The following is a 24,676-nucleotide window of genomic DNA, read 5'->3' as shown; positions in this document are numbered from 1 at the left end:
AATTAGAAAAAGTAGAATCTTGAGATCAAATGTAGGCTGGAGGTTATAAATACACTGATTGGGTGAGCTGTAGTCTGTAGCATGACATAAAAAATGCATGTCTTTTAACAATTGCCCTTCAAATTAATATCCCATATCTTTCATTTGATATGAAGCATACTTTATTAGTTTGACTATATACTAAATGAGTTATCACTAACGTATTTCATAGTATAAATAGTATGAGGATCATATAAATATACCATCTATGCTGGAGAGACTTGGAAACATCTTGCTTGTGCAAGTGCAGTCAGTTAAAAACTCTGCATTCCAGGCACCATTAGGTTTCAGGGGGTCATCAGGAGAGAATGTGCACTACTTTAATTGAGATCCTAGCTGTTCGACACGTATCCTTTTAATAATGTTTCATTTTTGCATAGATCCAAAGCCTTATTGTTAAGGGAGAACAACTATAATTGAAAAGACCTACTATATCCTAGTAATTAGCCAAAAAAATGATATGTGACCAAATGAGCAGTTATATGACATTCTGGTATTTTGATTAAGTGACTAGATGTGACAAACTGAGCAGATCGATGACACCCTAGTGAACCGAAATTAAAACAGTGAGCTTCTGAATAAGACACAGTAAAGCATCTGGTCCAACATTCTACTGTTTGGAAACCTGTATTGCTGTGTCTTGATAACAAGCTTCAAGCATATATGACCTTTTGTCCAATAAAGTTAGCTGTAAATAACTTACAATGAAACTAGCAGCATAACTAAAAATCTAATACATATATATAACTATTAATTTTATTTATTAAATGTGCTCTAGCATATTTTCAATTAAGACAGAGGATATTGAAGAAAATAATAAGTGAACTTACTGTCTCCAATGGTATGCGAACATACACTTCCTTTGGAAATGCGTCAATGATGAAGTTTGTATCTTGTTTCTCAAAATTGTCAAGTGTGTAATCTAATAAAAAAAGAAAGAATATTTTAAGAATGCTATTGTTCAGTATTAATTCATATACTATCGAACTATTAAACTGCTGGTTGAAAGAAGAAATATCTCTTCAATTGAGATAGTGTTCTGGTAAGACATATCACCTAGGTTGGACCAGATGGAGGAGTCAGTGTCTCAATGAGTAGTGTTTTGGTATGAGTGGAAGTGAGCACAGTAATACAAGGGAAAGATCTGCATCTATCCAAAACAGAAATAAGGCTCAGTTGAAGCTATGAGATGCACACTGGATATCTCAATGGAGGAAGGAAAGGTTGATTGATGTTAATTTCTGAAATAATATTTCCGTTGATGTTGGTGGAGTGATGGAACTGTCAGAGGATCAAGCAAAACACTTTGTGGAATTTGTTGTGATGTTCTTGCATTCTGACAACTGTAATGCCACTGGTGTCAAGCTGTACAGGTTTAAGTTGATGGTCTCTCCCTTGGAAAAGCATCATTGTCAAAGGGAGGGAAAAACCTGCATGCATAAACAATTGCCAGTCTTCAAAAAAAGTCTTACTTAGGCTTGCACAAAGGTGTGCAGATATATGGTCAGTCTTGACTAATGGAAGCCTTATTTCTACTGATGGAATGCTATATTACAATTTGAATGTCTATAGGGTGTTCATTGGAGTTCACTGGAGAATGAATAATAAGAGAGGAAAGTCAAAATCATAGTTTCATCAAAGTCACAGAAAGTGATGGCTACCTTAGTGGGAGAGCAATTACAAAATGATATGAGGGTTAGGATAAGGTAAGGCTTTTCATTTGTAGATTGTTGTACATAGAAATGGAGGTTATTGCTGATTTTCATTTATTTACGTTTTCGATTCTTTAATCTTTTTGTTCTCTTATTAATTTTAGCCATTGCACTATGGCTATGTTAGGGAACCACTTTGAAGGGTTTGGTTGAATAAAGTGATTCCTAAATTATTTTAGTTTGCTGTTACATGTAGTGATCTTTTTATCAGTGGGTCACGTGATATTAAGGGCTGAGATAGGTAGTAGTGATATCAAGGGGAACAAGAGAGCTTGCTCACTGAAGGGGAAGGATGAATGAATGTATTTGCTGTTTGATAAGTAGTCTCTGGTGGCCATTGAAACCTGAAATCCACATGCTTTTCTCCTTTTTCTTCTTCATGAACAACCTAATAACCCCTGAAGTAGAATGTGATCGACTGAGGAAAGGCCAGACTATTTTCTTGCTCTTAAATAAATGGTGAAAAGAGACTTAGAAGTAGTTTAATTGGAAACCTTTGTTACTGAAATTGAGATGTGAGAAATGAAGGATAGGGAAGGTTTTTACATAAATGCAGACATCACATATATAATAGAAAAGAAGCTGAAACAGAAAGCTTAAGTAGAGATGGGTAAGAGATATAAAATGCAAAATTTGTGCTTCAGAAATGCCTGAACACACAAGCTATCAATCATTAGGAATTGAATGAGAATGTGATACCTCTCACCTATAATTCATTAGTGATATTTACACATGCTTAAAGCTTGACCAGAACTGAGATGAAACTTTACTATCAACTGTAGGTTACTTTCACAAGTAATACAGAATAATTTATTTTACACACTTACAAGATTGTGACAACCTTATTATAATCATATTTACAAATTCAAATATAGCCACTTGCATTGAATTAAAATCATTTCAGTTATTATACATACCACAATCTTTCTCATCTTCTCCATCTGGACAGTCATTTTCCCCATCACATTTCCAACTCAGTGAAATGCAGCTGTTAAAATGAAATTTTGTTTATTTAGAAATCAACTTAAGCAATACATATGTATGTATTTTGATTTATTGCTTTTGAGAAGGAAATATTTTTTGTCTAATTGATGAAAGAAAATATTCATTCTAGTATGTGATCAACAGAGAGATTCATTGCATGAAAAACCAGACACACTTTCACAGTAACAGCTAGTATAGGTAACAGAAAGATCTGATCAGCTTTCATAAAATTATAAGATTTGATTTTCCTCCCACTACTTTATAACATACTATTGAGACATATTCATTGCTTATAAATATTAAGATGATTAATAGGGTGAGAAAGAAAAAAGTGAGTTATCTTACGTCTTTGTGGCTGTACAGTACATTTCATCAAGGGGACAGTCCAGGGAAAGAGTTGTTGTAACTAGGGCTTTTGTAGTTGTAACTGTAGCTTTTGTAGTTGTAACTATATCTGAAATAGTCAAACAAATCTTTTACCTTTTATCATTTACTTGCTTCAGTCATTTGACTAAATCCTTCAAGCAGTGCCCCACTCACGGTGGCATAATGCTTGAAGGGCTTAGTCAAAAAAATTGTCCCCAGTTCTTATTTAAAAAAACTCATACTATTTCTATCAGTTGATTTTTCTGTGCCACTAAATCACAGGGACATTAATATACAAAAACTGGTTATCAAATGTCAGTGGAGAGAGAAACACAAACACAAAGTCACATAAACACACAAATATATTGTACACAATGATGCTGCACATCCAACGGAACATGCTACCTATATTTCTCTCTCCACCATACACATACATGTCTTCTGCATTCAGAGCCTATGTCTCACTACCATAGAGCAGGGGTTTTCAAACTTTTTGACTTGCGAACCCCTTTATATTTCAGGCTTTACCTTAGGGACCCCCTTATAAACGCTTATGAAATTTATACATAAATATTTGCTTAAAATAACATATGTTTTTACATATATTTATTTAACAGTATTTAACAAATAGGTTTATTGTCAATTAAAAGATTTCGATTAAAAAACATATATAAAATCAAATTGCCCTTAAAAAGTATTTGCTGTCTACGGACCCCCTGTGGTCCGTGGACCACAGTTTGAAAACCCCTGCCATAGAGTATAGCTGTTTGCACACATGCATCATATAGTCTATATTTCACTCTCTCTCTCTGTATATATATATATATATATATATATATATACATATATACACACATATACATACACTCTCTGAGTGGTTGGTGTTAGGAAGGGCATCCAGCTGTAGAAACTCTGCCAAATTAGATTGGAGCCTGGTGTTGCCATCCGGTTTCACCAGTCCTCAATCAAATCATCCAACCCATGCTAGCATGGAAAGCGGACGTTAAACGATGATGATGATGATGATGATGATACATACATATATGTATACGCGCACACACATAAACGTATTTATAAATATTTGTGTGTGAGTGTGTGTATGTGTGTGTGTGTGTTTGTATCTGAGGGAATGTACATGTCATTATAAATATATATATATGTATATATATATATATATATATATATATATATATATATATATATATATATATATATATATAAGATCAGACTAGTGCTAGAGTACTTAAGATCAGACTAGTGCTAGAGTACTTAAGATCAGACTAGTGCTAGAGTACTTAAGATCAGACTAGTGCTAGAGTACTTAAGATCAGACTAGTGCTTCATCATAGATTAGCTACTGTCATCTCAGCCTATGCACCTCAACCTGGGCTACCAGATGGTCTGAAAGACCAATTCTATGACACCCTCTTGCAAACTACCTCGTCGACGAGTGACAGGGACCTTCTCTTTGTGGCTGGAGACTTCAACGGTCATGTCGGACGTCGTGCTGGGGGCTTCCATGGCATACATGGAGGCTATGGCTTCGGTTCCCGCAACGAGGAGGGAACCAGACTGCTGGAGTTCTGTGATGCAACCAATCTTATAGTCTGCAATACCAACTTCAGGAAACCTGCCAGTCACCTAGTCACCTACCGCTCCGGCAGACACTCTAGCCAAATCGACTACATCCTCGCCAGAAATAGGGAAAGAGGGCGGCTTATAAATGCCAAAACCTACCCTGGCGAAGAATGTACCCCACAACATAGATTAGTAGTTAGCGACTTTGGGATCAAGGCAAAATGGGTGCCCAGAATTAGACAGGCTTGGAGAAGAAGGGTGTGGAAGCTTAAAGACCCTGCAAACGGACAGAGACTTAGAGACAAGTTACTTGAAGCATTTAACGAAATAGAAGGGGATATAGCATCATACAACGTGGAAGACAATTGGAGATTTCTGCGGGACAACCTGTTGAAAGCCACCGACCAGATTTGTGGGTGGTGTAAGGTCCCCTCCCAACCCAGAGTAACGTGGTGGTGGAACAAGGAGGTAGACAGGGCTATTAGACAAAAGAAACAAGCTTGGAAGGACTGGAAGAACGGTGGTAGCAGGGAATTGTACCAATGTGCCAGAAGGGAGGCTAGGCGACAGGTTTATTTAGCCAGAGGGGAAGCAGATAAGGAAAGATTTGCCAATGTTCTGCGCCGTGAGGACCAAAGACTCGAGGTATTTCGGGTTGCAAGACAGTGTAGGAGAGAGAATAGTGATGTTGTAGGAGAGAAATGTGTTCGCATGGATGATGGTACGCTTGCATTAAATGAGGATGCAAAGAAAGAGGTCTGGAGATGCCACTACGATAGATTGCTTAATAAAGAGAATGAATGGGAGAAAGAGAGCCTGCCTTATGTCGACCCAATAGAGGGACCAGCTATCCGAGTTGATAGTACCAGGGTAGATAAAGCAATTAAGAGTATGAAGACCGGGAAAGCCCCCGGCCCATCAGGAATCACTGCAGAGATGCTCAAAATATCTGGCAGTGTTGGCTATAGCCTAGTCACCCGTATTACGAACCAGGTGATACACGAAGGAGTCATACCCTATGACTGGTGTAGCAGCATCATAGTCAACTGCTACAAAGGTAAAGGGGACGCTTTAGATACAAATAATTACAGAGGCATCAAGCTGTTAGATCAGGTTATGAAAGTTACAGAGAGGGTCATAGCCCAACTAATTAGGGAGCGAATCAATTTAGATGAGATGCAGTTTGGGTTCGTGCCAGGTAAAAGCACTACTGATGCCTTATTTCTAGTGAGACAGTTGCAAGAGAAATACCTAGCCAAGGATAAACCTCTGTACCTGGCTTTCGTTGACATGGAGAAAGCCTTTGACAGGGTCCCCCGATCCCTTATCTGGTGGTCAATGAGGAAACTTGGGATAGAAGAATGGCTAGTGAGAGCTGTGCGAGCCATGTACAGAGATGCGGCCAGTAAGGTGAGGGTTGGAAATGAGTACAGCAATGAATTCCGGGTAGAGGTAGGGGTCCACCAAGGTTCCGTCCTCAGCCCCCTATTATTTACCATAGTCCTCCAGGCAATCACAGAGGAGTTCAAGACAGGTTGCCCCTGGGAGCTCCTCTATGCTGATGACCTTGCCCTAATTGCGGAGTCACTATCAGAACTAGAGGAGAAGTTTCAGGTGTGGAAGCAAGGTCTAGAATTGAAGGGCCTTAGAGTCAACCTAGCTAAAACCAAAATCCTAATAAGTAGGAAGGTAGATAAAACACAAACCCCTTCAGGTAGATGGCCCTGCTCAGTATGTAGAAAAGGAGTAGGTAGTAACTCTATAAGATGTACCCGGTGCAAGCTATGGACACATAAGAGGTGCAGCAACATCAAAGGCAGGTTAACTAGCAAGTTAGTTTTTGTTTGTGGCAGATGTTCAGGTGCAATAAAGACTGCAAACAAACAGGAAACAACTTCTATCTCATTCCAGGGTGAAAAACTAGAGGTAGTCGATAGCTTCCGCTATCTGGGCGACCAAGTTAGTAGTGGGGGTGGGTGCGCTGAAAGTGTAGCTGCTAGAATAAGAATAGCCTGGGCAAAGTTTAGAGAGCTCTTACCCCTGCTGGCGACAAAGGGACTCTCACTCAGAGTAAAAGGCAGACTGTATGACGCATGCGTACGAACAACCATGCTACATGGCAGTGAAACATGGGCTGTAACTGCTGAGGACATACGTAAGCTCGCAAGGAATGAAGCCAGTATGCTCCGTTGGATGTGTAATGTCAATGTGAATACCCGTCAGAGTGTAAGTATCTTGAGAGAAAAGCTGAACATTAGAAGCATCAGTTGTGGCGTGCAAGAGAGACGATTGCGCTGGTATGGACATGTGGTGAGAATGGAGGAGGATAGCTGCGTGAAAAAGTGCCACACCCTAACAGTTGAGGGAACCCGTGGAAGAGGTAGGCCCAGGAAGACCTGGGCTGAGGTGGTGAGGCAAGACCTTCGTACATTGGGCCTCACCGAGGCGATGACTACGGACCGAGACCTTTGGAAATGGGCTGTGCGTGAGAAGACCCGGCAAGCCAAGTAAGATCGTTGCCAGTGCCCCTGGACTGGTTCTTGTGCGGGTGGCACATGAGATGCACCATTTTGAGCGTGGCCGTTGCCAGTACCGCCTGACTGGCTCCTGTAGGATTTTCGAGCGAGATCGTTGCCAGTGCCCCTGGACTGGCTTGTGCGGGTGGCACATAAAAGACACCATTTCGAGCGTGGCCGTTTTCGTGCGGGTGACACGTAAAAGCACCCACTACACTCTCTGAGTGGTTGGCGTTAGGAAGGGCATCCAGCTGTAGAAACTCTGCCAAATCAGACTGGAGCCTGGTGTTGCCATCCGGTTTCACCAGTCCTCAGTCAAATCGTCCAACCCATGCTAGCATGGAAAGCGGACGTTAAACGATGATGATGATGATGTAGATATAGGTATAGATATAGATTCGCATGCACACACCCAGACACACTTTAGAATATTAAGCACTCTACACCAAACTACTAAGATCAAATGGGAAAACAATTTAAAGCACATTACTTATGAAAAAGAGATCTTCAGTCTAAGTGGAAATCTTTGTTACTGAAATCCAGATTGGAGAAATGAAGGATAGGAAGAGAAGGCTTTATGTATATGCAAACATCACATATAGAAAAGAAAATGAAATAAAGTGATTAAGGAGAAAAGAATAAGATGAAAAATTTATGCTTTAGAAATACACAAGCTGTCAATAATTAGCAATAGAATGAAAATGTGAAACAATTGCAGCATACTTTATTAGTCATATTTAGGTATCATTGAAGCTTGACCAGAACTGAGAGAACAATTTTCTATCATTTGTAAGTTACCTTCATAAATAATATAGAATAATTTATTTTACACACTTACAGGATTGTGGCAAGCTTGTTATAATCATATTTACAAATTCAAATATAGCCATTTGCATTGAATTAAAATCATTTCATTATTATACATACCGCAATCTTTCTCATCTTCACCATCAGGGCAGTCATTTTGTCCATCACATTTCCAAATAAGTGGAATGCAGTTACTATAATGAAATTTTGTTTATTTAGAAATCAACTTAAGCAATACTTATGTGTGTATTTTGATTTATTGCTTTTGAGAAGAAAATATTTTTTGTCTAGTTGATGAAAGAAAATATTCATTCTAGTGTGATCAAGAGAAAAATTTATTGCACGAGAAACCAGAGTTACTTTCACAGTCACATCTAATATATGTAACAGCAAGTTGTGTTCAACTTTCATAAAATTATAACAAGATTTGCTTTTCCTCCTACTACTTTATAACATATTATTGAAACATATTCATTGCTTATGAATATTAAAATGGTTAATAGGATGAGAAAGAAAAAATGAGTTATCTTACGCCTTTGATGCTGAACAGTAAATTTCATTAACTGGACAGTCCAGAGAGAAAGTTGTTACTGGTGCTTGTGTAGTTGGAACTATAACTGAAATAGTCAAACAAATCTTTTACTTTTTATCATTTACTTGTTTCAGTCATTTGAATAAACCTGTCAAGCAGTATCCCAGTCATGCAGGGACACTGCTTGAAGAGTTTAGTGAAATAAATTGGCCCCAGTTCTTTTTTTTAAAGCCTCACTTATTCTATCAGTTACTTTTGTTGTACTACTAAATTACTGGGACTTTAATATACCAACATTGGTTGTCAAATTTTGATGGAGGGAGTTGCACAAACACAAAGACACATAAACACACATATATATTATACACAATGAGATTCCAACCATTAACCAAATCCACTCACAAGGTGTTGGAAGGGCTGAGGCTATAGTGGAAGACACTTTCCCAAGGTGCTCTGTAGTGGGACTGAACTTGGAACCATGTGGTTGCAAAGCCAGCTTCTTGCAGTAGACATAAAAAGGAAAAATTGCAAGGATTATTTTCGTAATTTTAATTTAAATGGGCTGTATTTAACTTTCTATGAAGTGGCGTTTATGTTTTGTGTCTCTTCAGCCCTACAGTCATCTTGCTTTTTCTTTCACTGAGTCAAATTCCTGTTGGTTTCTCATTTCTAATAATGATTGCAAATTATTACAAGTACTGCTTCCACATTTGGAATGGTTCACCGATCTCTCTGCCCACCACAGATGTTCATGCTTACATACATATATTCATATATCCTCACATTTCCTCTTTTATGCACTATGCTACCTCCCACTTCCCACTCTTGTCCTCTTGGCCTTGTTTCACTGTAGCATTGCCAACCGCTAGCCCCTGACCTCTGTGTTCCACTCACATGTAACAAGAAAACTTTTCATGCATCCTACCCCAACAAACCAAACTACATCTCTACATCTCTTCTCTTCCTCATATTTCCTCCTTTGTGTACTATGCTTACTTCTCACTCCCCAATCTTGTCCTCAAGGTCCTGTTTCTCTGTGTCATCGTTATCAAGTCTTTCTGTCTCGCTATAGCCTTTCAACATCTGACACAAGATCACCTCCTCCAATGCCCCTCCACTCTCTAAAGATTTTTGTCTTGCAAGTTATTTGGTGACACAGTCAGTGCAGGTGCCACTTAGAAGTATCCAGTCTGCACTGTAAAGTTGTTGGCATTTGGAAGAGCATCCATCTGTAGAAACCTTGCCAAATCTGACCTCACTTGTACTTGTGCAACATAAAAAAGGATTGAGTCCACTGTACTGGGTGGTTGATGATAGGAAGGACATCCAGCTGTAAAAACCTTACCAAAACAGACACAGAAGTGTAGTGCAGGTTTTGCCTGGCTGGCATCTGTCAAACCATCTCACTCATGCCTGCATAGAATGCAGATATTAAAGGATAATAATAATGTTGGACTGGTGACTGTTCATGACATTAAGAAGGGCATCCAACTGTAGAAATCATGCCAAAAAAGACTGAGTCTTGTACAACCTTCCAGCTTCCCCGCTCTGGTGAAACCCGCCATTCCATGCCTGTATGGACAATGGATGTTAAGTGATGACAATAATGATGACGATAATGATGATATATATATATATATATATATATATATATATATATATATATATATATATATATATATATATATATATATATTATTCATCAAGTATGAAATTTGTAGAAATAAAATGTTTGCTAATGTTTTATAAATACAAGGAATAGTTTTATTCACCAAAGTATGCACCCATATTGTCAAATGGGAAAGAAATGATAGGCAATCAAAACTCAAAGTTTTGATTGCTTCATCACTTCTTTCCTATTTCTAACAAAACTGTCCGATGAACGGGAACGTGAAACTTCGAGGAACAGTCTTTTTTTATATTTCTGCTGCTTTTAAATAAAGCATATTACTCTACCTGTGGTATTTGAGTACTCTTTTTTCTACCTTGTTGCACATTTATGTGCTTACTCCAGTATATATATATATATATATATATATATATATATACATATCTCTTTACTCTTTTACTTGTTTCAGTCATTTTTGACTGTGGTCATGCTGGAGCACCACCTTCAGTCGAGCAAATCGACCCCAGGACTTATTCTTTGTAAGCCTAGTACTTATTCTATAGGTGTCTTTTGCCGAACCGCTAAGTTACGGGGACGTAAACACACCAGCATCAGTTGTCAAGCGATGTTGGGGGGACAAACACAGACACACAAACACACACACACATATACTAGCAGAGATACCTGGCCTTGTTCGGGATTAAAATGGCATAGATTTTTATTGCTTTACTTGTTTCAGTCATGTGACTGTGTTCAGTCATGTGACTGTGGCCATGGTGGAGCATCGCCGTTGGTCGAAGAAATCAACCACAGGATTTATTCTTTGTAAGCGTAGTACTCATTGTGTCAGTGTCTTTTACCAAACCGCTAAGTTACGGGTATGTAAACACAGCAACATCAGTTGTCAAGCAATGGTGGGGGTACAAACAGAAGACACAGGCACACACATACACAAATATATACATATATACGACAGTCTTCTTTCAGTTTCCGAGTAAGAAATCCTCTCAAGATTTTGGTCAGCATGAGGCTGTAGTAAGCATATATATATATATATATATTGCAATGAGTAACAAAAATAGTCTAATAACGGAGCATATAATATATATATATATATATATATATATATATAATTCTAAAACATGAAGTTTCGTAACATTGTTTACAAAATAATCCAGTAAAAAGACGATATTGAAAAAGTCTGTTATGTTTCTCTGTCTCTTTATCTGTTTACAGCGTAGGTAGAAGGGGACTGAAATCATGTTTGCAAATAATGGTGATTTGAAAATTGTTACAAATGATGGTATAAAATTATTTTTAATGCAAAAATTCACGTGTTAGGAAGCAACCAAAAAAAAAAAAAAACAAATGGCCGATTCCGGGCATTTTCGACCATGAGGAATCCATTGGTGCAACTCCAAGATTGCTATCTTGTAAGGTGTGGATTTCTATAGATGCAATACACACACACACACTCACAAACCGAGCTATACTATTGTTATAGATATATACATATATACGATGGGCTTCTTTCAGTTTTCGTCTACCAAATCCACTCACAAGGCTTTGGTCGGCCTGAGGCTATAGTAGAAGACACTTGCCCAATGTGCCACAAAGCAGGACTGAACCCGGAACCGTGTGGTTCGTAAGCAACGTACTTACAACACAGCCAATCCTACGCCTATATATATATGTATTTATATATATATATATATATATATATATATATATATATATATATATATATATATATATATATATATGTGAGTAAAAATAAATACAAAAAAAAAGGGGTTTTGTATGATCGTGTATAGAGGAATATATTATTTTATTTAAAAGAGTTCCAACTCTGTCTGTTTTTTAGGTTTTATTTATATTCTTGTAAAATTAATGTGGGATATAGAATATGGAATATATAATATATAATATAAAAATGGATGGTACAATGAAATGAAGTATTGAATGTCTTATTGAATATATGGAATATGTCTTATTGAATATATGAAATATTGAGTGTTCAATATAAAGGATTAAATATATAAAGGCGAATACGTATTTTCTATACCTTGTGGTATTTCATCATGGCCGGTATGACAGACTACCAGCCATGATGAAATACCAGGTTTTTACATAAATGCAGACATCACATATATAATAGAAAAGAAGCTGAAACAGAAAGCTTAAGTAGAGATGGGTAAGAGATATAAAATGCAAAATTTGTGCTTCAGAAATGCCTGAAAACTCAAGCTGTCAATCATTGGCAATTGATTGAGAATGTGATACATCTCAGCTATAATTCATTAGTAATATTTACATATCCTTAAAGCTTGACCAGAACTGAGATGAAACTTTACTATCAACTATAGGTTACTTTCACAAGTAATACAGAATAATTTATTTTATACTCTTACAGAATTGTGGCAAGCTTGTTATAATCATATTTACAAATTCAAATATAGCCACTTATATTGAATTAAAATCATTTCAGTTATTATACATACCACAATCTTTCTCATCTTCACCATCAAAGCAGTCATTTTCTCCATCACATTTCCAACTCAGTGAAATGCAACTGTTAAAATGAAATTTTGTTTATATAGAAATCAACTTAAGCAATACATATGTATGTATTTTGATTTATTGCTTTTGAGAAGGAAATATTTTTTGTCTTGTTGATGAAAGAAAATATTCATTCTAGTATGTGATCAACAGAGAGATTCATTGCATGAAAAACCAGACACACTTTCACATTAACAGTTAATATCGGTAACAGAAAGATATGTTCAACTTTCATAAAATTATAACAAGATTTGATTTTCCTCCCCCTTCTTTATAACATACTATTGAGACATATTTATTGCTTATAAATATTAAGATGATTAATAGGGTAAGAAAGAAAAAAATGAGTTATCTTACGTCTTTGTGGCTGTACAGTACATTTCATCAAGGGGACAGTCCAGGGAAAGAGTTGTTGTAACAGGGGCTTTTGTAGTTGTAACTATATCTGAAATAGCAAAACAATTGTTTTACTGTTAGAAGACACAGTAAATGAGAATTGATGCTAATTTATGATGTTTTCCTATGTTTTTCAATACCGATATGCTATACAGTTTCATTACGTATCATGTCTTTTCAACTTGTTTATTTACATGTAATTATGAGACAACTATGAATATTGTTTATGAATGTTGTCTATTTTTATTGTCTGCTTTGAATTAATCCGTCCCTGAAGAGATACAATATTCCATATTTTATAATATACATGAATCGATCTGGATATTGCATCAAAATGATCATAGGTCATAATTAAGTCTTTACAATGGATCAGATTTTAGCTCTTATTTAAATCGATATAAATATATATATATATATATATATATATATATACATACACACATATCTCTTTACTCTTTTACTCTTTTACTTGTTTCAGTTGAGCAAATCAATCCCAGGATTTATTCTTTGTAAGCCTAGTACTTATTCTATCGGTCTCTTTTGCCGAACCGCTAAGTTATGGTGACATAAACACACCAGAAAACACACCCATATATATGATGGGCTTCTTTCAGTTTTCGTCTACCAAATCCACTCACAGGGCTTTAGTCGGCCTGAAGCTATAGTAGAAGACACTTGCCCAAGGTGTCACGCAGCGGGGCTGAACCCAGAACCATGTGGTTCGTAAGCAAGCTACTTACCACAGAGCCGCTCCTACGCCTATATATATATATATATAGATAGATAGATAGATATGGATTCACATGCACACACCAAGCCACACATTGAGACTATTAAGCACTCTACACCAAACTATTGAGATCAAATGGGAAAACAATTTAAAGCACATTACTTATGAAAAAGAGATCTTTAGTCTAAGTGGAAATCTTTGTTACTGAAATCCAGATTGGAGAAATGAAGGATAGGAAGAGAAGGCTTTATGTATATGCAAACATCACATATAGAAAATATATTGAAATAAGTGTTTAAGGAGAAAAGAATAAGAGGAAATAGTTATGCTTTAGAAATGTCTCAATACATAAGCTGTCAATCATTGGCAATTGATTGAGAATGTGATACATCTCAGCTATAATTCATTAGTAATATTTACATATCCTTAAAGCTTGACCAGAACTGGGATGAAACTTTACTATCAACTGTAGGTTACTTTCACAAGTAATACAGAATAATTTATTTTACACACTTACAGGATTGTGGCAAGCTTGTTATAATCATATTTACAAATTCAAATATAGCCATTTGCATTGAATTAAAATCATTTCAATTATTATACATACCACAATCTTTCTCATCTTCACCATCAGGGCAGTCATTTTCTCCATCACATTTCCAACTCAGTGAAATGCAACTGTTAAAATGAAATTTTGTTTATATAGAAATCAACTTAAGCAATACATATGTATGTATTTTGATTTATTGCTTTTGAGAAGGAAATATTTTTTGTCTTGTTGATGAAAGAAAATATTCATTCTAGTATGTGATCAACAGAGAGATTCATTGCATGAAAAACCAGACACACTTTCACATTAACAGTTAATATCGGTAACAGAAAGATATGTTCAACTTTCATAAAATTATAACAAGATTTGATTTTCCTCCCCCTTCTTTATAACATACTATTGAGACATATTTATTGCTTATAAATATTAAGATGATTAATAGGGTAAGAAAGAAAAAAATGAGTTATCTTACGTCTTTGTGGCTGTACAGTACATTTCATCAAGGGGACAGTCCAGGGAAAGAGTTGTTGTAACTGGGGCTTTTGTAGTTGTAACTATATCTGAAATAGCCAAACAATTGTTTTACTGTTAGAAGACACAGTAAATGAGAATTGATGCTAATTTATGATGTTTTCCTATGTTTTTCAATACCGATATGCTATACAGTTTCATTACGTATCATGTCTTTTCAACTTGTTTATTTACATGTAATTATGAGACAACTATGAATATTGTTTATGAATGTTGTCTATTTTTATTGTCTGCTTTGAATTAATCCGTCCCTGAAGAGATACAATATTCCATATTTTATAATATACATGAATCGATCTGGATATTGCATCAAAATGATCATAGGTCATAATTAAGTCTTTACAATGGATCAGATTTTAGCTCTTATTTAAATCGATATAAATATATATATATATATATATATATATATATATATATATATACATACACACATATCTCTTTACTCTTTTACTCTTTTACTTGTTTCAGTTGAGCAAATCAATCCCAGGATTTATTCTTTGTAAGCCTAGTACTTATTCTATCGGTCTCTTTTGCCGAACCGCTAAGTTATGGTGACATAAACACACCAGAAAACACACCCATATATATGATGGGCTTCTTTCAGTTTTCGTCTACCAAATCCACTCACAGGGCTTTAGTCGGCCTGAAGCTATAGTAGAAGACACTTGCCCAAGGTGTCACGCAGCGGGGCTGAACCCAGAACCATGTGGTTCGTAAGCAAGCTACTTACCACAGAGCCGCTCCTACGCCTATATATATATATATATAGATAGATAGATAGATATGGATTCACATGCACACACCAAGCCACACATTGAGACTATTAAGCACTCTACACCAAACTATTGAGATCAAATGGGAAAACAATTTAAAGCACATTACTTATGAAAAAGAGATCTTTAGTCTAAGTGGAAATCTTTGTTACTGAAATCCAGATTGGAGAAATGAAGGATAGGAAGAGAAGGCTTTATGTATATGCAAACATCACATATAGAAAATATATTGAAATAAGTGTTTAAGGAGAAAAGAATAAGAGGAAATAGTTATGCTTTAGAAATGTCTCAATACACAAGCTGTCAATCATTGGCAATTGATTGAGAATGTGATACATCTCAGCTATAATTCATTAGTAATATTTACATATCCTTAAAGCTTGACCAGAACTGGGATGAAACTTTACTATCAACTGTAGGTTACTTTCACAAGTAATACAGAATAATTTATTTTACACACTTACAGGATTGTGGCAAGCTTGTTATAATCATATTTACAAATTCAAATATAGCCATTTGCATTGAATTAAAATCATTTCAATTATTATACATACCACAATCTTTCTCATCTTCACCATCAGGGCAGTCATTTTCCCCATCACATTTCCAAATAAGTGGAATGCAGCTGTTATAAGGAAATTTGTTTATTTAGAAATCAACTTAAGCAATACATATGTATGTATTTTGATTTATTGCTTTTGAGAAGGAAATATTTTTTGTCTTGTTGATGAAAGAAAATATTCATTCTAGTATGTGATCAACAGAGAGATTCATTGCATGAAAAACCAGACACACTTTCACATTAACAGTTAATATTGGTAACAGAAAGATATGTTCAACTTTCATAAAATTATAACAAGATTTGATTTTCCTCCCCCTTCTTTATAACATACTATTGAGACATATTTATTGCTTATAAATATTAAGATGATTAATAGGGTAAGAAAGAAAAAAATGAGTTATCTTACGTCTTTGTGGCTGTACAGTACATTTCATCAAGGGGACAGTCCAGGGAAAGAGTTGTTGTAACTGGGGCTTTTGTAGTTGTAACTATATCTGAAATAGCCAAACAATTGTTTTACTGTTAGAAGACACAATAAATGAGAATTGATGCTAATTTATGATGTTTTCCTATGTTTTTCAATACCGATATGCTATACAGTTTCATTATGTATCATGTCTTTTCAACTTGTTTATTTACATGTAATTATGAGACAACTATGAATATTGTTTATGAATGTTGTCTATTTTTATTGTCTGCTTTGAATTAATCCGTCCCTGAAGAGATACAATATTCCATATTTTATAATATACATGAATCGATCTGGATATTGCATCAAAATGATCATAGGTCATAATTAAGTCTTTACAATGGATCAGATTTTAGCTCTTATTTAAATCGATATAAATATATATATATATATATATATATATATATATATATATATATATATATATACATACACACATATCTCTTTACTCTTTTACTCTTTTACTTGTTTCAGTTGAGCAAATCAATCCCAGGATTTATTCTTTGTAAGCCTAGTACTTATTCTATCGGTCTCTTTTGCCGAACCGCTAAGTTATGGTGACATAAACACACCAGAAAACACACCCATATATATGATGGGCTTCTTTCAGTTTTCGTCTACCAAATCCACTCACAGGGCTTTAGTCGGCCTGAAGCTATAGTAGAAGACACTTGCCCAAGGTGTCACGCAGCGGGGCTGAACCCAGAACCATGTGGTTCGTAAGCAAGCTACTTACCACAGAGCCGCTCCTACACCTATATATATATATATATAGATAGATAGATAGATATGGATTCACATGCACACACCAAGCCACACATTGAGACTATTAAGCACTCTACACCAAACTATTGAGATCAAATGGGAAAACAATTTAAAGCACATTACTTATGAAAAAGAGATCTTCAGTCTAAGTGGAAATCTTTGTTACTGAAATCCAGATTGGAGAAATGAAGGATAGGAAGAGAAGGCTTTATGTATATGCAAACATCACATATAGAAAATATATTGAAATAAGTGTTTAAGGAGAAAAGAATAAGAGGAAATAGTTATGCTTTAGAAATGTCTCAATACACAAGCTGTCAATCATTGGCAATTGATTGAGAATGTGATACATCTCAGCTATAATTCATTAGTAATATTTACATATCCTTAAAGCTTGACCAGAACTGGGATGAAACTTTACTATCAACTGTAGGTTACTTTCACAAGTAATACAGAATAATTTATTTTACACACTTACAGGATTGTGGCAAGCTTGTTATAATCATATTTACAAATTCAAATATAGCCATTTGCATTGAATTAAAATCATTTCAATTATTATACATACCACAATCTTTCTCATCTTCACCATCAGGGCAGTCATTTTCCCCATCACATTTCCAAATAAGTGGAATGCAGCTGTTATAAGGAAATTTGTTTATTTAGAAATCAACTTAAGCAATACATATGTATGTATTTTGATTTATTGCTTTTGAGAAGGAAATATTTTTTGTCTTGTTGATGAAAGAAAATATTCATTCTAGTATGTGATCAACAGAGAGATTCATTGCATGAAAAACCAGACACACTTTCACATTAACAGTTAATATTGGTAACAGAAAGATATGTTCAACTTTCATAAAATTATAACAAGATTTGATTTTCCTCCCCCTTCTTTATAACATACTATTGAGACATATTTATTGCTTATAAATATTAAGATGATTAATAGGGTAAGAAAGAAAAAAATGAGTTATCTTACGTCTTTGTGGCTGTACAGTACATTTCATCAAGGGGACAGTCCAGGGAAAGAGTTGTTGTAACTGGGGCTTTTGTAGTTGTAACTATATCTGAAATAGCCAAACAATTGTTTTACTGTTAGAAGACACAATAAATGAGAATTGATGCTAATTTATGATGTTTTCCTATGTTTTTCAATACCGATATGCTATACAGTTTCATTATGTATCATGTCTTTTCAACTTGTTTATTTACATGTAATTATGAGACAACTATGAATATTGTTTATGAATGTTGTCTATTTTTATTGTCTGCTTTGAATTAATCCGTCCCTGAAGAGATACAATATTCCATATTTTATAATATACATGAATCGATCTGGATATTGCATCAAAATGATCATAGGTCATAATTAAGTCTTTACAATGGATCAGATTTTAGCTCTTATTTAAATCGATATAAATATATATATATATATATATATATATATATATATATATATATATATATACATACACACATATCTCTTTACTCTTTTACTCTTTTACTTGTTTCAGTTGAGCAAATCAATCCCAGGATTTATTCTTTGTAAGCCTAGTACTTATTCTATCGGTCTCTTTTGCCGAACCGCTAAGTTATGGTGACATAAACACACCAGAAAACACACCCATATATATGATGGGCTTCTTTCAGTTTTCGTCTACCAAATCCACTCACAGGGCTTTAGTCGGCCTGAAGCTATAGTAGAAGACACTTGCCCAAGGTGTCACGCAGCGGGGCTGAACCCAGAACCATGTGGTTCGTAAGCAAGCTACTTACCACAGAGCCGCTCCTACACCTATATATATATATATATAGATAGATAGATAGATATGGATTCACATGCACACACCAAGCCACACATTGAGACTATTAAGCACTCTACACCAAACTATTGAGATCAAATGGGAAAACAATTTAAAGCACATTACTTATGAAAAAGAGATCTTCAGTCTAAGTGGAAATCTTTGTTACTGAAATCCAGATTGGAGAAATGAAGGATAGGAAGAGAAGGCTTTATGTATATGCAAACATCACATATAGAAAATATATTGAAATAAGTGTTTAAGGAGAAAAGAATAAGAGGAAATAGTTATGCTTTAGAAATGTCTCAATACACAAGCTGTCAATCATTGGCAATTGATTGAGAATGTGATACATCTCAGCTATAATTCATTAGTAATATTTACATATCCTTAAAGCTTGACCAGAACTGGGATGAAACTTTACTATCAACTGTAGGTTACTTTCACAAGTAATACAGAATAATTTATTTTACACACTTACAGGATTGTGGCAAGCTTGTTATAATCATATTTACAAATTCAAATATAGCCATTTGCATTGAATTAAAATCATTTCAATTATTATACATACCACAATCTTTCTCATCTTCACCATCAGGGCAGTCATTTTCCCCATCACATTTCCAAATAAGTGGAATGCAGCTGTTATAAGGAAATTTGTTTATTTAGAAATCAACTTAAGCAATACATATGTATGTATTTTGATTTATTGCTTTTGAGAAGGAAATATTTTTTGTCTTGTTGATGAAAGAAAATATTCATTCTAGTATGTGATCAACAGAGAGATTCATTGCATGAAAAACCAGACACACTTTCACATTAACAGTTAATATTGGTAACAGAAAGATATGTTCAACTTTCATAAAATTATAACAAGATTTGATTTTCCTCCCCCTTCTTTATAACATACTATTGAGACATATTTATTGCTTATAAATATTAAGATGATTAATAGGGTAAGAAAGAAAAAAATGAGTTATCTTACGTCTTTGTGGCTGTACAGTACATTTCATCAAGGGGACAGTCCAGGGAAAGAGTTGTTGTAACTGGGGCTTTTGTAGTTGTAACTATATCTGAAATAGCCAAACAATTGTTTTACTGTTAGAAGACACAATAAATGAGAATTGATGCTAATTTATGATGTTTTCCTATGTTTTTCAATACCGATATGCTATACAGTTTCATTATGTATCATGTCTTTTCAACTTGTTTATTTACATGTAATTATGAGACAACTATGAATATTGTTTATGAATGTTGTCTATTTTTATTGTCTGCTTTGAATTAATCCGTCCCTGAAGAGATACAATATTCCATATTTTATAATATACATGAATCGATCTGGATATTGCATCAAAATGATCATAGGTCATAATTAAGTCTTTACAATGGATCAGATTTTAGCTCTTATTTAAATCGATATAAATATATATATATATATATATATATATATATATATATATATATATATATACATACACACATATCTCTTTACTCTTTTACTCTTTTACTTGTTTCAGTTGAGCAAATCAATCCCAGGATTTATTCTTTGTAAGCCTAGTACTTATTCTATCGGTCTCTTTTGCCGAACCGCTAAGTTATGGTGACATAAACACACCAGAAAACACACCCATATATATGATGGGCTTCTTTCAGTTTTCGTCTACCAAATCCACTCACAGGGCTTTAGTCGGCCTGAAGCTATAGTAGAAGACACTTGCCCAAGGTGTCACGCAGCGGGGCTGAACCCAGAACCATGTGGTTCGTAAGCAAGCTACTTACCACAGAGCCGCTCCTACACCTATATATATATATATATAGATAGATAGATAGATATGGATTCACATGCACACACCAAGCCACACATTGAGACTATTAAGCACTCTACACCAAACTATTGAGATCAAATGGGAAAACAATTTAAAGCACATTACTTATGAAAAAGAGATCTTCAGTCTAAGTGGAAATCTTTGTTACTGAAATCCAGATTGGAGAAATGAAGGATAGGAAGAGAAGGCTTTATGTATATGCAAACATCACATATAGAAAATATATTGAAATAAGTGTTTAAGGAGAAAAGAATAAGAGGAAATAGTTATGCTTTAGAAATGTCTCAATACACAAGCTGTCAATCATTGGCAATTGATTGAGAATGTGATACATCTCAGCTATAATTCATTAGTAATATTTACATATCCTTAAAGCTTGACCAGAACTGGGATGAAACTTTACTATCAACTGTAGGTTACTTTCACAAGTAATACAGAATAATTTATTTTACACACTTACAGGATTGTGGCAAGCTTGTTATAATCATATTTACAAATTCAAATATAGCCATTTGCATTGAATTAAAATCATTTCAATTATTATACATACCACAATCTTTCTCATCTTCACCATCAGGGCAGTCATTTTCCCCATCACATTTCCAAATAAGTGGAATGCAGCTGTTATAAGGAAATTTGTTTATTTAGAAATCAACTTAAGCAATACATATGTATGTATTTTGATTTATTGCTTTTGAGAAGGAAATATTTTTTGTCTTGTTGATGAAAGAAAATATTCATTCTAGTATGTGATCAACAGAGAGATTCATTGCATGAAAAACCAGACACACTTTCACATTAACAGTTAATATCGGTAACAGAAAGATATGTTCAACTTTCATAAAATTATAACAAGATTTGATTTTCCTCCCCCTTCTTTATAACATACTATTGAGACATATTCATTGCTTATAAATATTAAGATGATTAATAGGGTGAGAAAGAAAAAAATGAGTTATCTTACGTCTTTGTGGCTGTACAGTACATTGCACCAACTTTACATTTCAAGGAAAGAGTTGTTGTAACTGGAGCTTGTGTAGTTGTAACTGGAGCTTGTGTAGTTGTAACTGGAGCTTGTGTTGTTGTAACTGTAGCTTTTGTAGTTGTAACTATATCTGAAACAGTCAAACAAATCTTTTACCGTTTATCATTTACTTGCTTCAGTCATTTGACTAAATCCTTCAAGCAGTGCCCCAGAAAGCTTAAGTAGAGATGGGTAAGAGATATAAAATGCAAAGTTTATGCTTCAGCAATGCCTGAAAACTCGATCAGTCAATCACTGGGAATTTAATGAGAATGTGATACATCTCAGCTATAATTCATTAGTGATATTTACACATGCTTAAAGCTTGACCAAAACTGAGATGAAACTTTACTATCAACTATAGGTTACTTTCACAAATAATACAGAATAATTTATTTTACACTCTTACAGGATTGTGGCAAGCTTGTTATAATCATATTTACAAATTCAAATATAGCCACTTGCATTGAATTAAAATCATTTCAGTTATTATACATACCACAATCTTTCTCATCTTCTCCATCAGAGCAGTCATTTTCTCCATCACATTTCCAACTCAGTGAAATGCAGCTGTTAAAATGAAATTTTGTTTATATAGAAATCAACTTAAGCAATACATATGTATGTATTTTGATTTATTGCTTTTGAGAAGGAAATATTTTTTGTCTAATTGATGAAAGAAGATATTCATTCTAGTATGTGATCAACAGAAAAATTCATTGCACGAAAAACCAGCGATGCTTTCACAGTAACAGCTAATATAGGTAACAGAAAGATGGGTTCACCTGGTATAAAATTATAACAAGATTTTCTTTTCCTATCACTAATTCGTAACACATATGATTGAAACATATTCATTGGTTATAAAAGTTAAGATGGTTAATAGCGTGAGAGTAAAAAAAAACAAGTTATCTTACGCCTTTGATGCTGAACAATACATTTCGTTAAGTAGACAATTCAAGGAAACAGTTGTTGTAACTGGAGCTGAAAAAGTCAAACAAATTTCTTACCTCTTATCTTTTACTTATTTCAGTCATTTGACTAAATCCTTCCAGCAGTGCCCCAGTCATGCTGGGGTAGTGTTTGAAGGGTTCAATCAAATAAATTGGCTCCAATCCTTATTTTTAAAACCTCATACTAATTCTATCAGTTGATTTTGTTGTACTGCTAAATTACAGGGACATTAACAAACCAACACTGGTTGTCAAATATTGGTGGAGGGACAAACACAAAGACACATAAACACACATGTATATTATACACAATGAGCTTCCAACCATCAACTAAATCCACTCACAAGGCATTGGATGGGCTGGGGCTATAGTGGAAGGCACTTGCCGAAGGTGCCCTGTAGTGGGACTGAAGCGGAAACCATATGGCTGCAAAGCTTCTTGCAGAAGATATAAAAATGAAAAATTAGAAGGATTACTTTTGTAATTTTAGTTTAAATGGGCTTTCTATGAAGTGGCATTTATGTTTTGTGTCTCTAATGATAAAGTGTGTCATTCTGTAGTTACTGTTTCATGCACATGTCAGATTTCTCTCGTTTAAGTTAATTTCTCACTTCTGACAAGGACTGCATATTATTAGAGTTGACTTCGCCTTTCATCCTTTCAGGGTCAATAAATTAAGTATCAGTGAAACACTGGAGTTGATACAGTTCTATATTTAAGAGATGAGGAATTATTTACATTATTTACATTTGATGGATATTCGTCCTCATCTTGTTTGTTGTTAACGCAACGTTTCGGCTGATATACCCTCCAGCCTTTGTCAGGTGTTTTGGGGAAATTTCGAACCTGGGTTCTCATTCCTATCGATGTTACTATTATTATTAACAACAAACAAGATGAGGACGAATATCCGTCAAATGTAAATAATGTAAATACTGGAGTTGATGTAATCAACTTGTCCCCTTCCAACAAATTTCAGACCATGTGCCTTTAGTAGAAAGGATTATTAGAGTACTGTTTAGATATATGTTATGGTACACCAATTACACACACTTGCATGCATATATATATATATATATATATATATATATATATATATATATATATATATATATATGAATATAGAATTTAGAGAAAAGAACCAAAGTTCATGAACTCATCCATGAAATTCCACAGTCACATATAGAAAAATTTAATAAATAAATACACTAAAAAGATCTATAATAAAATACAAAGTGATAATCATTACTTTGTATTTTATTATAGTTCTTTTTAGTGTATTTACTTATTAAATTTTTCTGTATGTGACTGTGGATTTTCATGGATGAGTTCATGAACTTTGGTTCTTTTCTCTAAATTATATATTTATATATTATATACTGTGAAACTTAATTTAATTTTAATTTTTGATAAATTGAATTTAATTGAGTTTTTACCTGTAAATTTGGATTTTTATCCCTAATATATATATATATATATATATATATATATATATATATATATATATATATATATACGTGGAGAAGTCAAAAGTTATCTGCACTTTTGCCATAACATATCTTTATTATTGTCACAATGCCTTCTGCT

General features: G+C 34.4%; 1 protein-coding gene across 3 annotated transcripts in view; it reads right to left on the bottom strand.

Annotated features, from left to right (window-relative positions):
- The window catches only part of LOC106879330 (uncharacterized), a 110,526-nt gene that overhangs the window by 43,938 nt on the left and 41,912 nt on the right, over positions 1 to 24,676 (bottom strand). For 2 of the 3 annotated variants that reach the window (XM_089352887.1, XM_089352888.1), the window contains 19 exons: positions 23,054 to 23,120; positions 22,636 to 22,706; positions 22,077 to 22,227; positions 21,663 to 21,733; positions 20,269 to 20,356; positions 19,855 to 19,925; positions 18,461 to 18,548; positions 18,047 to 18,117; positions 16,651 to 16,738; positions 16,237 to 16,307; positions 14,851 to 14,938; positions 14,436 to 14,506; positions 13,060 to 13,147; positions 12,645 to 12,715; positions 8,535 to 8,619; positions 8,123 to 8,196; positions 3,081 to 3,189; positions 2,669 to 2,739; positions 870 to 961 (listed from right to left, as the gene is read on the bottom strand). In XM_089352887.1, the coding sequence (XP_089209013.1) occupies positions 870 to 961; positions 2,669 to 2,739; positions 3,081 to 3,189; positions 8,123 to 8,196; positions 8,535 to 8,619; positions 12,645 to 12,715; positions 13,060 to 13,147; positions 14,436 to 14,506; positions 14,851 to 14,938; positions 16,237 to 16,307; positions 16,651 to 16,738; positions 18,047 to 18,117; positions 18,461 to 18,548; positions 19,855 to 19,925; positions 20,269 to 20,356; positions 21,663 to 21,733; positions 22,077 to 22,227; positions 22,636 to 22,706; positions 23,054 to 23,120 (1,586 nt within the window). The remainder of the gene's footprint in view (positions 1 to 869; positions 962 to 2,668; positions 2,740 to 3,080; positions 3,190 to 8,122; positions 8,197 to 8,534; positions 8,620 to 12,644; positions 12,716 to 13,059; positions 13,148 to 14,435; positions 14,507 to 14,850; positions 14,939 to 16,236; positions 16,308 to 16,650; positions 16,739 to 18,046; positions 18,118 to 18,460; positions 18,549 to 19,854; positions 19,926 to 20,268; positions 20,357 to 21,662; positions 21,734 to 22,076; positions 22,228 to 22,635; positions 22,707 to 23,053; positions 23,121 to 24,676) is intronic. The other variant, XM_089352889.1, reaches the window with a different exon arrangement.

Source organism: Octopus bimaculoides, chromosome 5 (genome assembly GCF_046866305.1).
Source record: "Octopus bimaculoides isolate indiv1 chromosome 5, ASM4686630v1, whole genome shotgun sequence".
In the NCBI taxonomy this organism is placed as follows: domain Eukaryota; kingdom Metazoa; phylum Mollusca; class Cephalopoda; order Octopoda; family Octopodidae; genus Octopus; species Octopus bimaculoides.
Note: the sequence above shows the minus strand (reverse complement) of the source record. Positions and strands in the feature narration are given on the sequence as shown.